The sequence below is a fragment of the Octodon degus genome, unplaced genomic scaffold (assembly GCF_000260255.1).
Source record: "Octodon degus isolate 3935 unplaced genomic scaffold, OctDeg1.0 scaffold00034, whole genome shotgun sequence".
Lineage (NCBI taxonomy): Eukaryota > Metazoa > Chordata > Mammalia > Rodentia > Octodontidae > Octodon > Octodon degus.
The window spans coordinates 11,813,625-11,828,092 of NW_004524610.1; the positions used below are offsets into that span (position 1 = coordinate 11,813,625).

Consider the following 14,468-nt stretch of genomic DNA (forward strand, 5'->3'; position numbering starts at 1 on the left):
ACTCCATAGTATTGAATAGCTACCTTACAGCCCATATTAACTTCCCCACAAGCACCCTATGGAAAGCCGCCTTCATCTCTCTCACCATGACAACCAGAAGAGCTATCTATCTCATCTGTGTTTCCATGTCCTTTCTCCACAATCTTCTTACCAAAGAGTAACCAGGGTAAACATTGAAAATTATGTAGTACATCTCACCACCACACTGCTCAGCAACCCCAAGGGCAGGCTGGTGTGTGCTGACCAAAAGTCATAGTCCATCCAGCACTGTGACCTAGTGTGTTTCTAGAACATCATTACTGACCATGTTCTGCTGTTCTTGTTTTATTCCAGCCATGTTGGCTCTCTTGAGAAGAACCCATTTTATTTCTGTGTACTTGGCCTTTCCCAGGATCTTGACATGACCTTGTCCCTCAACTCACCAACATCTCTGTTAAAAGTCACCTTCTCAGAAGAGCCTTCCCTAATTGGCATCTGTTATAGGAACCTCTCCGTAAATTTACATGTCTTGAAAGTTGACTTTGTCATTGCAGTGGTGCTATGGGAAGTATTTAGAAACTGGGTCTCTAGTAACCACAGCGGAAAGCCCTAAACCTAAGGGATAGTCAGAGTCTGTGGAGAAATTACAACCATGGTGACAGACTTCAGGTTAGTAATGTGATTTCACTAGTCAAGGGGTAGCAAATAAAGGTAACTGATGAGCTTCTGAAAGCCTGTGTGGACACACACGCACCATAGGCATATTACTTGTTTTTCTAGAATATAATTCATAGGGGAGGAATGAGAGAACCGCTTTAATTCTGGCATTAAATTTCAATACCTCGGCTGCCACAGCAAATAATGTGTCTGTAAAATAAGTGGATGACTGAATTAATTAAGATGACACCCTGAAAGTATATGCAGAGGTACAAAGTATGAGAATCTGTAATGAGAATCTTAGAGAAAGGTGACAATAACACTAACAAATATGGATTTGTTCTTCTCGAACTTCTTACCTAAGAAGTCACCTCATCCTGATTTGAATGTTCTTCTTTAATCCCCCATAAAAAGATTACTGAGGTTGTAAACACTCAATTGTATTATGTTCATATTTAAATAATTTCATTTATGTTTAGGCTGCAGAATTTGATCTGAAGTTAGCTGTATATCTTGCGTACTTTCGGCACTGGATGCGTTTCTGAAGAACATGCTCATGTCAAGAATATCCACAATTTAAATCATGACCTTCTTTTGGCTTATACTATAATTTGAACGTCTCTGACCTAGACTCTAAAAGGATTAACTCGAGAATTTTAATAGCTATACTATTGCTGGAATTCACTTCTGCCAGAGATGATATTTGATAGTACAAAATGCTGAGCAGGCAAACAAAGGAGCGGTCCCTTCTGTGCAAGACATAAGTCAATCTGCTTTCCATCAGTGACTGTATTTTTATTGGTTTTGGTCACTATTTGCAGTACCCTTAGTTCACTCACTGAAACATGAAGGCTGAGCTTAGGAAAAGTTAATTCTCCAATCTTCTTGGAGGGCTTTGTTGATAGATGCAAATATTTTGCAGCTGCTCATTGTACATTTATGTTTAGGAGAGTCTTGGCTTCATAATTTTGAACATGCCATTAAACATTTCACGGTATCTCTGGATAGTCAGCCTCTCTTTTATATTTATGGTATCATGGTGTGAGCGATCTATCATCATCTTTTTTCTGAGGAATGGATGGACCAAGGCTTTGCTGTCATATTTCTCTTCTTTTCGTCTCGTGGCTTTGTCCTTTGTTGTGAAGGAATTCCAGTCACACTGCTAAGCGAGCAACGTGAATTACACTTTCTGCATTAGTCATCACAAATGGGTTTGGTTCTGCACTGAGAAAATACTAGTCCTGTGTCCCAAAGATATACTTACATAATACCCTCGGATTTTCATCTATATGTCATAACTAAATGCTTTATTGGATAATGATTTTAAGATCAGAATTCAGTGGCAATGTTTTGTCCTACTTCAGAAGGAAATGGTGTAAGGTTTTCTAGACAGGGCTTTTCCATGAATTCTTCATATTCTGGGATACATGAATGCTCAAAGCAGAATACTCCGAATCGTACAAGTCTGAAGAATATTTATTCACTTTGAGGACAGCCCTAACTATAACTGGAACTCACAACCTGTTGAATTGGAAAGATTTATGTGTCTGGAAATTGTTTTCCAGCCTCTTTTAGAGCTTATTTGTCCCCTTCCTGCAGTAGGAGGTCTACTTTGATTAAAGGAGACACACTCTATTATGACACTCAAAGAAAGAGAGAGAGAAAAAAGGAAACTTTCCTCTTTGGCAAACAGTCAGACCTACATGAAGCACTTTGAAAAACCAGGAGTAGGCGCCTTTGCCCACAGCAAAACGATTGTTTATAAATCCAGCTCGAAGAGGAGAGACAAGTACTCTATGTGTTGTGTGTGTTGTGGTTTCTCTGGAGCTCCTAAAATCCAGCCTGAAGCACTTCATGAACCAATTTGGGCCTCGCGTCACAAGAGGAGTATTATGATTTGAAGAGGTTTTGGTTTTTTGTTTGTTTGTTTTTTTGACTCAAAAAGTACCATGAGAAATCTAGACAAAATACAGACTGTAAATTCGTAGGAAAATACATATAGAACTTTTCTTTAATATGTTCTCTTACAATGGGAAGCTTTGAAAAACATTCAGTATTTTGTCATTCAGTCTTTAGAAAATGTCCATATAAAGAGTCACTTCCTATCTTTGCTTTTAAAATCCTAGAACAGCATGAGCCTCTGCAGCTTTGTCATTTTTCATTGCATTCGTAATCCTCACGCTTCAGTGGTAAGTGAAGTCATCTCTTCCAATTTTGGGTTAAAGACCACTCTGACAGTTATACAGAGCTCTCTCAATGTTTACTTTTTGATTTTTTTTTCCAGTACTAGGGATGAAATTCAGGAAAAGTAAGCTATATACCCACACAGCCAACCCTGTTTATCTTTGTCTCCAGTACAGGGGAATGAAGGCAGGGCCTCATTGAGCTACCTGCCCAGCCCTTCTCTTAAGGGATTTATTTTGTAACAGAGTCTCACAAATTGGCTAAATTGTCCTGGCTGGGCTTAAACATGGGAACTTCCTGCTTTAGCCTCTCTAGTAGCTGGGATCATTGGCAAATGCTACCATACCTGGCTGAGGGCACTCTTCTGCAAGTTTTTATTTTGGAGGAAGGATGTATAATTTGGAAATGTCTAAGCTTGCCATCTCAGGAGAATTTGCCTACATTTTAAGGACCTGTTAACTATACTTCTCAATACTGTGTAATGTTTCGGTGCTTGCAACAGTCAGCAGAGGTGCTCTATATCATCTTAGAGGTGCACTCCATTTCTATTCACCTGTTCATTCAATTTAAAAAGCAAGTGAGCACTTGTTATGGGTAAGCAATTACTTGACATTGATAGATTATTGTTGTTGCTGCTGCTAGAAATATGGTTTGGTTTTGGTGATAAACGAAAAACTATTCTACTCCAAAGCAAAATTAAGTGTCATTAAGGACACCTGTTTGGTAGTTTAAACTATAAAACAGGACACAAAAACATGGTTAGGTTATAAATTGCAATGTGGAAAATATTTGTGTACTGGAATTAGTTAAGATATGCATAGAAATGAACAGTACATATTTGTGTTTTTGAAGCAAAAATAGACAAAACGGTACAAAGCTGCTTCATGTCTTACTAGTCATAGGAAATACAACAAGTTGGTTGCTGCATTGGTTTTTGGCTCTTGACATAACAGAATATGCAAACTTGCCAGCTTAAGCCAACACAACTTTATTGTCTTACAGGTTAGAATTCGTACATGAGTCTCACTGGGCTGACTTTCAATTCACTTTCTTGACTCGATTTCTGTATAAAAACCTGAATTTGTTGGCTCCTGACTGAGTGCATCTCTGTCCTCAAAGTCAACAACAATTTGGTTGCTTCTCATATTCCATCGTCTCTTGCTTTTGTCTTTTTCTTTTAAGGGTTTTGTGACTGCAGGGCTCACCCCGATAACCTGGGGTTGGACTCCCATCACAAGATTTGTAGCTAAATTATGTTTCAAACAAACTCTTTATGACTTAGAGAAACACAGCCATAGGTTCCAAAGATTAAGGTATGGGCAACTTGGAGAGGCCATGATTCCTTCTGCTGCAGCCCTCTCACTCATTTCTCTTCTCCCGCCTCTTTCACAAAGTTCTTGTCAACAGAAAAAAAAGTGCTGCATGCCAAACTACCTGGAAAAAAGTACAAGCTAAAATTTTGTCCAAGAAAGTGCTATGTACAAATAGAACACTAAATGATATTTTTGCTTAGGAAAATCAAATTAAAAATAAAACAGAAATACCTACACAGGGTTTAGGGAACCAGGTGAGCTCTGTTCCTGAACACACCCTTTTATCTTCACTCCTTCCAATTCTGTTATTTGTCTTTCATTGGAAACGAAGGGCTATTTTAGAATTATTTTTCATTTAAGAATACTTAAACTTTAAAAAATCACTTTTCCAAAGAAAAAAAGGGGCGCAGAAAGGATTAAAGCAGAATAATCAAAATCTTTGGCTACTTCAAAGAAGGTGCAGATAGAGAAAAATATATGAGTTTTCCAATTAGATCACTAGTAAATTTCTGATGTGGTTATGCAAGGGTGGAAGGGTGGCACGCAGACTGCAGGGAATTAAATAGAGGAAGGATGGCAACATAGTCAACAGCAGCAGGTACAGAATATTCTTAAGAAAATCCCCAGAGAAAGACAAGAAAGTGAGGCAAGGTATAAGCACAATAGCTGATGCCATTTCATTTGTAATAGCTAAAATTGGAGAAGCGTTAAGTGACTGATCTGTTGAAAGCATTCATGAACCAAGATCAGAAAGTTTCACTCTGTCTTTGATTTGTTATTCTACACCGCTAATATTACATTTCTAACTCTTCTCATCACTACAAATCTTCCCTATTATTCCCCAAATGCTTTGAACTAGTGATTTATCCATGTCTGTAATGTCACAAATTGGAGGACGCATAGGTTCTTCTTACCGTGGTAACTACAGAGGCACAAAACAAAGGCAATGGCAGGTATTTCTCCAGGGTGAATAATTTTTAGAAGGCAAGCTTTAAACTGTCACATTTTTGATTGCCCGTGATTCACGCCGGTATTGAGCGCTGTGATGGCTTCATTGGAAGGACTGTCGTGTTCTATGGAGGACAGAGACTACCTGCTCTTTTCTTCAGTGGCTGGTGTGAAAGCCATGCTGAGTCAATGACTTATTCACAGGAGGCAGGTCAATCTTTTGAAACGGTAGATCGTTTCCAATGAGACAGAAGTGTATGAGGAGAGAACAGATGACAAGAGCAGTGTGAAAGCCAAGGAAAATGCTGGCCCGGGTTTTCCCTGCACCTCACATTGTGAAGAATGACAGCAACACAATAGAGTCTGGCACATGAAATCCATTAATAAGTCAAAAGAGGAGCTTGTTCATTCCAGTTTTGAATCTACATGGGAAATCCTAGTTTTCTTATGACTGGACTAACATTTTGAGAACTTCTGAGCCAACGATGGTCTGTAGAGTTGATAATGAATTATTAATGTGTGCTTCTTGATCTCAGAATACAGTGCAGTCATAGCAAGGAGCAGAGCTAACCATTTGTCAAGATAATTGAAAATATGCATGAAATGTTTCCACTTTAAGAGCAAGCACTAAGTTACTGCTAGTGGTAATACAATCATGTGCAAGAGAATGATTTGTTTATTAAAAAGTGACATATTAGTAAACTTTTCCTATCCTAACTGTAAAAACTTCCAACACATGTACAAATATTGAGAAAAATACCATGGGCCAAGATTCACACAAAAAAATCCTCCTGTAAGAATACTCTGTTCTCTCTCTATCGAATCTAAACATGCCCACCTACTGTTCTTTCTCTACATTATTTGGGCATAAATTCAACACATCATTTTCTCTATAAATATCTCATTACATATCTCTGAAGGCCATAACAGTTTTGTAAAAATTGCTTTTAATAAAATTACCACTAGTACTTATTCTTTAATAGTAATCTATATTTAGTCTTCAAATCATCACACTAGCTTCCAGTTTCTTTCTGGATAGCTGTTCGATCGAATTAGGATGCCCAATGAAGACACATACTACAATTTTTTTTTATTATAATCACTTAAATCATAATTCATAACTTCATTATTGTGTAACTCTTTCCAATTTACTTTTGGAAGAAAGTGTGCTGATTGTTCAGTAGTTTGCACATTCTTATTTTGATTATTGTTCCCCTGTATGCTACTACATGCCCTTCTGCCATGGCACTTCACGAAAGTTCTTAGTTTGATTTAGAGCTTCTTATTTAGTTTCTTTTTTGTGGCATGGTCACTTTACAGACCTTGTCAAGTGTTTTCTTGTACACTGCAGAAAACACCTGAATGGTTATTCTTTGTGTACGCTAGCGGTCATTGCTGGGTATGAGGGACCATAGATCCATTTTTCAGTAGGGACCCCTTCCTATCAGCAGAAATATGTTGTGTACCATGGCAACAAACCACACGTTGCTTTTGCAGCATTCTGTACCTCCTCCATCCTTCCAACTCAGGGTTTTCTTCTTTTGTCTTGTTTTGTTTTGTTTTGTTGTTTTTCATGCTAAAGTTTTGTTCCAACTCCTTTTACAACCAACATGCCCAGCTCTATGGAATTAAAACCTAACAGTTTTCATTAGAAATGGAGTGTCATTGTGCTTGTCTACTAACTTAGGGAGAGCTGAAGAAGTGCTCTCTTTTCTGAGCTAGAAGTTAAGAATTGCTTTCTTGTAGAGTGAGGTAAGAAAAAAAAAAAACCCTTCAAATACCATCTCTTGAAGAGTCAGACATTCATTGAACTACTTTGGAAAACATTTTTAACAAATAATTGCAAGTTCTCTCTTCAGAGAATTATCATTTGTCATCCGGTTAGGTTATTATTTCTTAAGACTTCTGAGGTGGTGGTGTAATTCATTTTCCAATCTATTAACTTCACATGAGTTTAATTTGAGTATTAAACACCTGTTTTAATTGGGGGCAGAGTGTTTCGTTTTTCTTGTGACCTGGGAGCCACTTCCCCTGGGATAAGGTAGTACATTTGCCTACCTCCACTGTAATAAACTCAGGCTCAGCCAATGAGGACACACAATTGGTGGAGGAGGGTCAGATAAGTAGACTTCACATTGTAATTGACTGACAATGGCAAAGCATTTTAGTATACCAGATTATTTTTGATGAATTTGCCTGCAGATAGGAAACATGGGCAGCCAAGCTCCTCCTGAGCTTCCCAGCACATCATTTTAGGTTTATGGAGGAAAGTAGGAAACCTCCCTTAGAAAGTAATAATTGGACATATATTTTCAGGTGATTTGTTAAAGTTTAAAGTAATATTTTAAAATTATTTTAGTATAATTTATTAATGGAGTTTTTCTCTGCCTTAGGTCCAGTAATACTATTATCAGAATTTACATAATTTTCTTACCAGACAATTTGTAAGGTAATAGCAACTCAATATTGAAGTGTTTGCAGAAATTTTTGCTGGAGATCAAGAGGTTGGTTACGTACAACTTACCTGGGATGAGGCTTTATGTGAGTTTGCTGCATTGGGACGTTAGCTGATTTCCCTACACCCAGCCCACTTCTCAACCTTGCCTTCACCATGCCTGCTTTTCAGGTTCTGGGCTGCAGCCACCCTGCTGTCTGGGTCCCAACCTCCTGCTCCCCTTCACCCCTAACTCTCCCAGGCCTTCCAGACAAATGCTGAGCATCTACAATCCTTCGCTGCTGGCTGTTCTTGGTTTCTCTTTTGTGTCTCTTTTCTCCTGAAAGATCACAGATGAAACAGCTGGCAGTCACAAGAACTGTGTCCAGTCAGGCGACCACACGAGCACATCTATAGGGTCGAGGAGTTAGCTCGGTGGGCACAAAGCCTGCCTGGCAAGCACCATGTCCTGAATTTGATTCCAGGAACCAAAACAAAACAAAACAAAAAAAACCCTACACAGCTAGAAATTTTCTCAGATTACTCCAGCCTGTTAGGTACTAAGCTTGAAAACTTGCTTTCCGCGCTCAGTTCTGGGTCTGATACTGGGCAGCCATTATGACTTTATATCTTTAGATATAAGAATATCTGATATGCTTTTGATGTGTCCCAAAATAAATTGGAGATGGCAAAACCACATATGAAACTGTTAACACCCATAACAATGGCAAGAACAAAGAGCAGAATATTGCAGAACTTATTTCAAAAGGAGCAGCTTTGTTCTATGGGAAACCATTTGTCATGGCAAGCTCACCAGTGCCAAGAGGAGTAAGCAGGTGGGGTTGAATGTGGGGCAGACATTGGATGACCTCATGCTGTTCTCTCAATAAATAGGAAGGAAGGCAGAGGAGAATGTAAGTTATAACTCGCTTTAAAAAAAGGAGTAAAGTGTAGTCTTCCACACCCAGGCTCCTCATTAATAGTTTTATGGCTTGTACAGAGATAAACACATAGAAAATAGAGGTCCTATGACCTTGTTATGTCACTAAGGAGTTGTGCTTTATGCAAGTCTTTTAGTTACATGTCAATGACTCTTGAAGTTCTCACATCAGTACTTCTTCTGAAGACAAAGGGAATGACACAAAGGGGATCCTGAGCAGGTTATTTTTTAAACCTATATTCAGCAATGTGTGTGCTAGACATGGGTCCTTCTTATAAAACTTAGCCACATGGGCTATATGTGCCTGTCCCAGGGCAGCGTCTCAGATGCTCAGGGCTCCTTGGTGACTTCAGGCAGTGAAGACTTCTTGCTCCTAATGCTGAAAAGCACCATTTTACCTAGGCATGTCGTGTGAAGGGTGGCAAAGCCTTGCCCCATGTGGCGGGGACCACTGTAGGTTACTTTGGGGCTGAAATATCCTTCTGAAAGACTATTCTCTAACTGGACAACAGAGGAGAGCAAGGTGTTAATACTTGTTCCTCAGTGCTGCAGATATAGAGCAATTGCATAATGGTTTTTCCGATGACATGTATATGTGCTACAGATGGAAGGGGAACTATGAGTTCCCCCTTGTTGTAGAAAAATTTCAGACATTTAGTGTTATTTTAACAGTGATTTGAGATGTTTTTCAGGCATCAACTTGATGAAAAGTGTCTTCGGTAAGAAAGCATTTGCACCTAACGTGTTGGTATGTTGGGTTCATTAAATCCTAGCAACTTAGAACTTCTTTCACTGGTGTGGTTGCTTTCCTTGTTGCACCCAATAAGAGATGAGAGTTTTATTCATCTGCAAATAAGGTATTAAAACTCTCGATTTTGATAAGTCTTTGTACTGAAAATACAAGAGACAGTTAATAAAAGTGGCAGAGATAACATTAAAGAGCTATTTTATCAGGGCCATTGAAAATTTGTAGTACTTAGAAAATCACTGTTAAAATGTTCACAGTCATTCTCGGAAGCCTTCAAAGAAAACTCTGTTCATTGTGTTTTTTTTTTTTTTAATAACGCTATTTACAACACTTGAAAAAGTTTATTCATAATGCTACATGCCAACAAATGTAATTAATTTTGCCTGCTATGTGAAAGAATGCACAGAAAATAAATGACAGAGGGATATTGTACTGAACTGGGACTCCTTAATGCTTTCTACAGGAGGGGCTGGTTTTCTGAGTCACTTAATGCTGGCTGTTATATTAAATTATGGAAGAAGTCTGTGGGTTTCTTGTAGAACTCTTTGTGTTATTTTTCATCTATTATTCTACAGCCAAACCAGAAGCTCCTAAATCATAAATTGGAATTGTGGCTCCAAGCGAATCTTGTCTTTCTGTATCTTCTTACTGAGTTCTTTCTACACCAGCTCGCTACCCATAAGCTTCCAGTATCTTTACTCTTCTGAGTGCCTGTGAGCTCAGGTTTTGTTGTGCTTCTTCGGTTTTTTATCTTTTCGTGTGTGTGTGTGGTACCAGGGATTGAACTCAGGATCTTGTGCTTGCCAGGCGAGTGCTTATTCTACTGAGCTATCTCACCAGCCCCTGTTTTTTATCTTTTAAAAACTACCTTTGTGCATTTCTTTTTTCTGCAAGGAAATCCACTGACACATACTCACCGATCCTCTCTTCCAAGCAACATGCAGCATTTTGTGTTCATGACCTTATGATCTCTTCTGTGGTTTGGTTTTGGAAAAGAAACATTAAAAGAATAAGAGAGTAGTAATTTTCTCAATGCATGGAGGCATTATAGGAAGGACACTAAGAAAATCTATGGATTACTTCCTGCAAATCACAATATGCTGATGTGGACTAGGATTGAAATTCTAATAAAAAGAGAAATGGGCAGTGTTCAAGTAACAGAAGCAATGCGGAAGGACATTACAGTGGCTTTGATTATTCACCTAAGTCTGAAAGGCATGAATTACCCACAATTTCAAACGACTCTAAGCAGGCCCGTCGTACATATAATGATGTAAGAGCTGTAGTCCATGCCATATAGTGGCTCAGATATGCAACTTCTTTGTTGTTTTAGGATCTTGCCAGGAATACATTGGGATCGCACACAGTTAGCACCAGCCAGTTTTATTCTGTCTGTGCATTCCAAATCCATTATCCAGTTGGTATAAGTGAATCTCCTTATAAGATAGTGTCACATGCTAGGTTGTAGAATCTAAACTATGAAAAGAATTGTTCTTGTGATAAATATTTAAAACATCATAGTGATTGAGAATGTCCTATTTTACTCCCCCTTTGTCCCTCTGATGATCATTTTTAATTAAAAATAATTTTATTTATAAAATAAGACCTTCATATTAATGTATATAATGTAGCAAGATATTAGGATGAAGTGAAAGCTCTCTGTTCTGACTCCTCATTTTCCAACTCCAGCTTTGATAGCTTTAGTATGTCCATGATTGTCTTTGCTCCAAATGTCTCAGCATTTTCCACCATTGGCATGCCCATATAGAACATGCATGTCTGCATCTGATACTAATCTATATGCCCCCATAAATGTAAACTCATCCATATTTTCCATCTGCAATGGTTTTCATCAAAACAGAGTAGCCAAAGCCTATACCAGTGTTGACGAGCCTATAGGATACATGCTTTAGTTGACTGTTATTGTTGAAACCTCTAAAAGGTTTGTGATGCCTGGCTTATACAAATAGAAGAAGATGTCATGGCTCTTCCTGTATCTACCAGGATTAACCAGAGGAGCTCAAAGAGGGAGAAGTGTTTGGGACATCAGTCAACAGTGGTTTATTGACAATCACACAAGCTATTTCACTATTTTAGCTCTTAGCGTTTCTCATCTGTGCCCAAGAGGTAAATACTGGCCCCAACTGCAATCTTTTGAAAGCAAATGATTCCCCTTCCACTCACTCAGCATGTGCCCTCATTCTCATCAAGCTGTCAGAGGATTAAGGGCACAGTCACTCGTGTAATTCCTTATATGTTGATGTTCTTTTCATATTTTTCAATTCAGCCCTGTGGAATATACCGCAGGTGCTGTGCATGAACTCATACAGATCTCATCTCAGAATAGTAAGTCAGAGAGTTGACTTCTGGGGCTTTCCTGGGAGGAGTCCCTTTGTGTCACAACACCCCTCTAATCACTTGGGAGTGGAGTGGTCTTTTCCACCAGTTGTCCTTCTGGTTATGCTCTCAGGGAACCCCAGCCCCAGATCTCAGAGCTGTCAAGCTCTCCAAGTCTTACAACATTTACTGATCAAGGACAGATCCTATTGCTCCAGTACAATTGTACTTTGCATGCCTTGTTTATACCACATATTATCAACTCATTTGTGATGGGACAGTAATTGAAGGTAGTGTGTGTTTATTTCTATCCAGCTCATTGCATGTAAATGCCATCCAGTGATGCTTGTTCCTTATTCTTTTGGACCTCAGAATGACATTGGCACTGTCATGAAGCATCCAGGAAATTTCTCTTTCCCTCAAATTCTGTAAAGTTTTGAAAACAGAAGATTGCTACATTCTCTCCAATTGTCACTAAAGACTTACAGAAATTATCTCTCTCTCTTTTTTGACATACTTTTCTCTTGTAGAGAAAAAGTGCAGAGGCCCTTTATTTAGCATGTTCCAGTTGCAATCAGTTGTCTGAATTTCACTGGAATTTCTTCACCATTATTTCTATTTGCGGATGTAAACAAATGGGCATTTATGTTTACTGCCCAGTTCTTTGCCAGGTACTCTGCATGTCACCTCATTTCATCCAAACTGTCTCTAAGCCATGTGCTCATTCTTGACCTTAATTTAGAGGAAAGGCATATAAGAGTTGAAAAAGCAATCTTCCCAGGTTCACATAAAAGGTGACCACACAATTTGAGCACAGATTTTGCCTCTAAAGCCCTTGGTTGCTTTTGCTGTAGTACAGGAAGTCCACCTACAACGTGCTTTCAAAAGATCGAGTGATATTGTAAGCATGTTTGCAAGACTCTGAAATACAGTTCACATATCTAATTTCCACTGCCCATTTGATTGTCCCTAATGTCTAAGATCAGTAAATTCATACATAACAAAGGTTTTCAGTGCTTATTATTACAATGGACCTTTCAAAATTAGATAAGATTATGCCAATTATTGTTAGAAAATTAAGATCTATCTTTAATTCTTTGTTTTTAAAGTCATGGGTATCTAATGAAATATTTTTCATGGAAAAAAGTTACTAAATATGAGCATGAATTAGCAAAATCAGTTCACCCAACCTGACAGGGTTATTATCTAAAATCAGAAGCAAAGTCTCTTCTAGCATTTAGCCTTAGATAGAGTCTGATAGGAACTTGGGAAGACTCCTTGCAACTCAAAGCCTTGCTGTGTCTGCTTCTCCCCAGGTGTTCCAGATTGCCTACGTGATTGTCAAGGCAGCCAACTCCCCTCGTCCTGGAAACTGGATTCTGGAGCGCTCACTGGACAACGTTGAGTACAAGCCCTGGCAATATCATGCTGTGACCGACACGGAGTGTCTGACCCGCTACAGCATTTATCCTCGCACAGGTCCACCATCCTACGCCAAGGACGACGAGGTCATCTGCACTTCCTTCTATTCCAAGATCCACCCTTTGGAAAACGGAGAGGTAAGGTGAAAACCCCGCTGCCGAAGTACATTTAACATGGCAAAATAGGCCTGTCAAGAAGATTGAATGTATCAGTAATTAGTGTCAGAGAGATTTAAAAATGGGATTTAGCAGAAGTACTTTTAAATGAGTTATTAAATGGAAAGAAAAACCCATAGTGATTAGAATGTTAACTACCTTCATCCGTCTCCTATCTCCAGGAAAGATCAGAGAAGGGGAAATGGGTTTGAATTGGAAAGTCAGTGACTAATTTTGCATAGAAAGAGATTTTCTTGACAATGAGGAGGGCTATGATTAAAGAGGCCTGGAGACCTTGAGGACACCTGTGTCCTGGGTCCACTTTGCTCTCAAGAGAAGACAGCAATTTGTGGAGAAGACACAAAATCTACATAAAGGGATCAAATCAAAAGAAGTTGTCAGCCGTGGTGCAGCGTTGCTGCAGAAGGCAGTGGAGGATTTCGCACCTGTTTGGGGGCCTTTTGGAGTAGTGACACCTGGGCTTCTTGGCTTCTCAGCTATGTGGAAGGCAAGACGTGTGTGTAATCCAAAAGTGTTCTGGTACCCCATCATTTTTTTTTAATCTTGTAGTTAAGATTTTAGAAGTATGCATTAGCTTTGAACCACTGATCAAGCCATGACTACCATATTATCTACATGTCCTTGACAAAATTACCTAAATTCTCTATGGCTTGGCTTTACCCTCCACAAACTGAGTTAAAAGTGTTGGTTATCTTATATGATTGTCAAAATGAATACATAAATTGTATTTAAAGATTAAACATTGCTAACATTTGCGCTACTCTCTAACCATGAACTATTTTCATTATTCTCAATTCTGATAATAATACCAGTAAATACTATATTTATCTCTTCTCAAATATCCAAATATTGATCCAGTAATTCTTATAGTCCCTGATACCCTTTTCTTATAGCTTCCTAACTTGTGCCACCATCCTTATGTGGCTTACCTTCTTTCATCCTATGGACTTAAATGCGTATTCCTCATCTAACTATGAAGTTAGGCCCTAATTAACCTATCATAAGTTGAAAAAATCATGGTAGAAAGTATATGTAATATACATGGATTTCCAAACACCACAGCTTAGCCTAACCTACCTTAAATATTCCCATAATACTTACACTAGACCACAGTGGGGCCCAGTTCATGCAAAGCCCATGTATAGTGAAGTGGTATAGAACTCATGTGATTTATTGAGATTACACAGTGGACTAAAAGTGAAGGACAGAAGATCAGATGGGGGAGGAGACACACATAAGCACCTTGTGGACACAATGAGGCGTGATGGCACAGAACACAACACGCACACATGCAGGCGACAGCACCGCACACCTTAGGTCATCCACTCTG

General features: G+C 38.8%; 1 protein-coding gene across 1 annotated transcript in view; it reads left to right on the plus strand.

Moving 5' to 3' along the window:
• Positions 1 to 14,468, plus strand: part of Lama2 (laminin subunit alpha 2) — a 639,722-nt gene that overhangs the window by 193,490 nt on the left and 431,764 nt on the right. Inside the window, exon 4 of the mRNA XM_023714262.1 lies at positions 12,857 to 13,099. Within this exon, the coding sequence (XP_023570030.1) occupies positions 12,857 to 13,099 (243 nt within the window). The remainder of the gene's footprint in view (positions 1 to 12,856; positions 13,100 to 14,468) is intronic.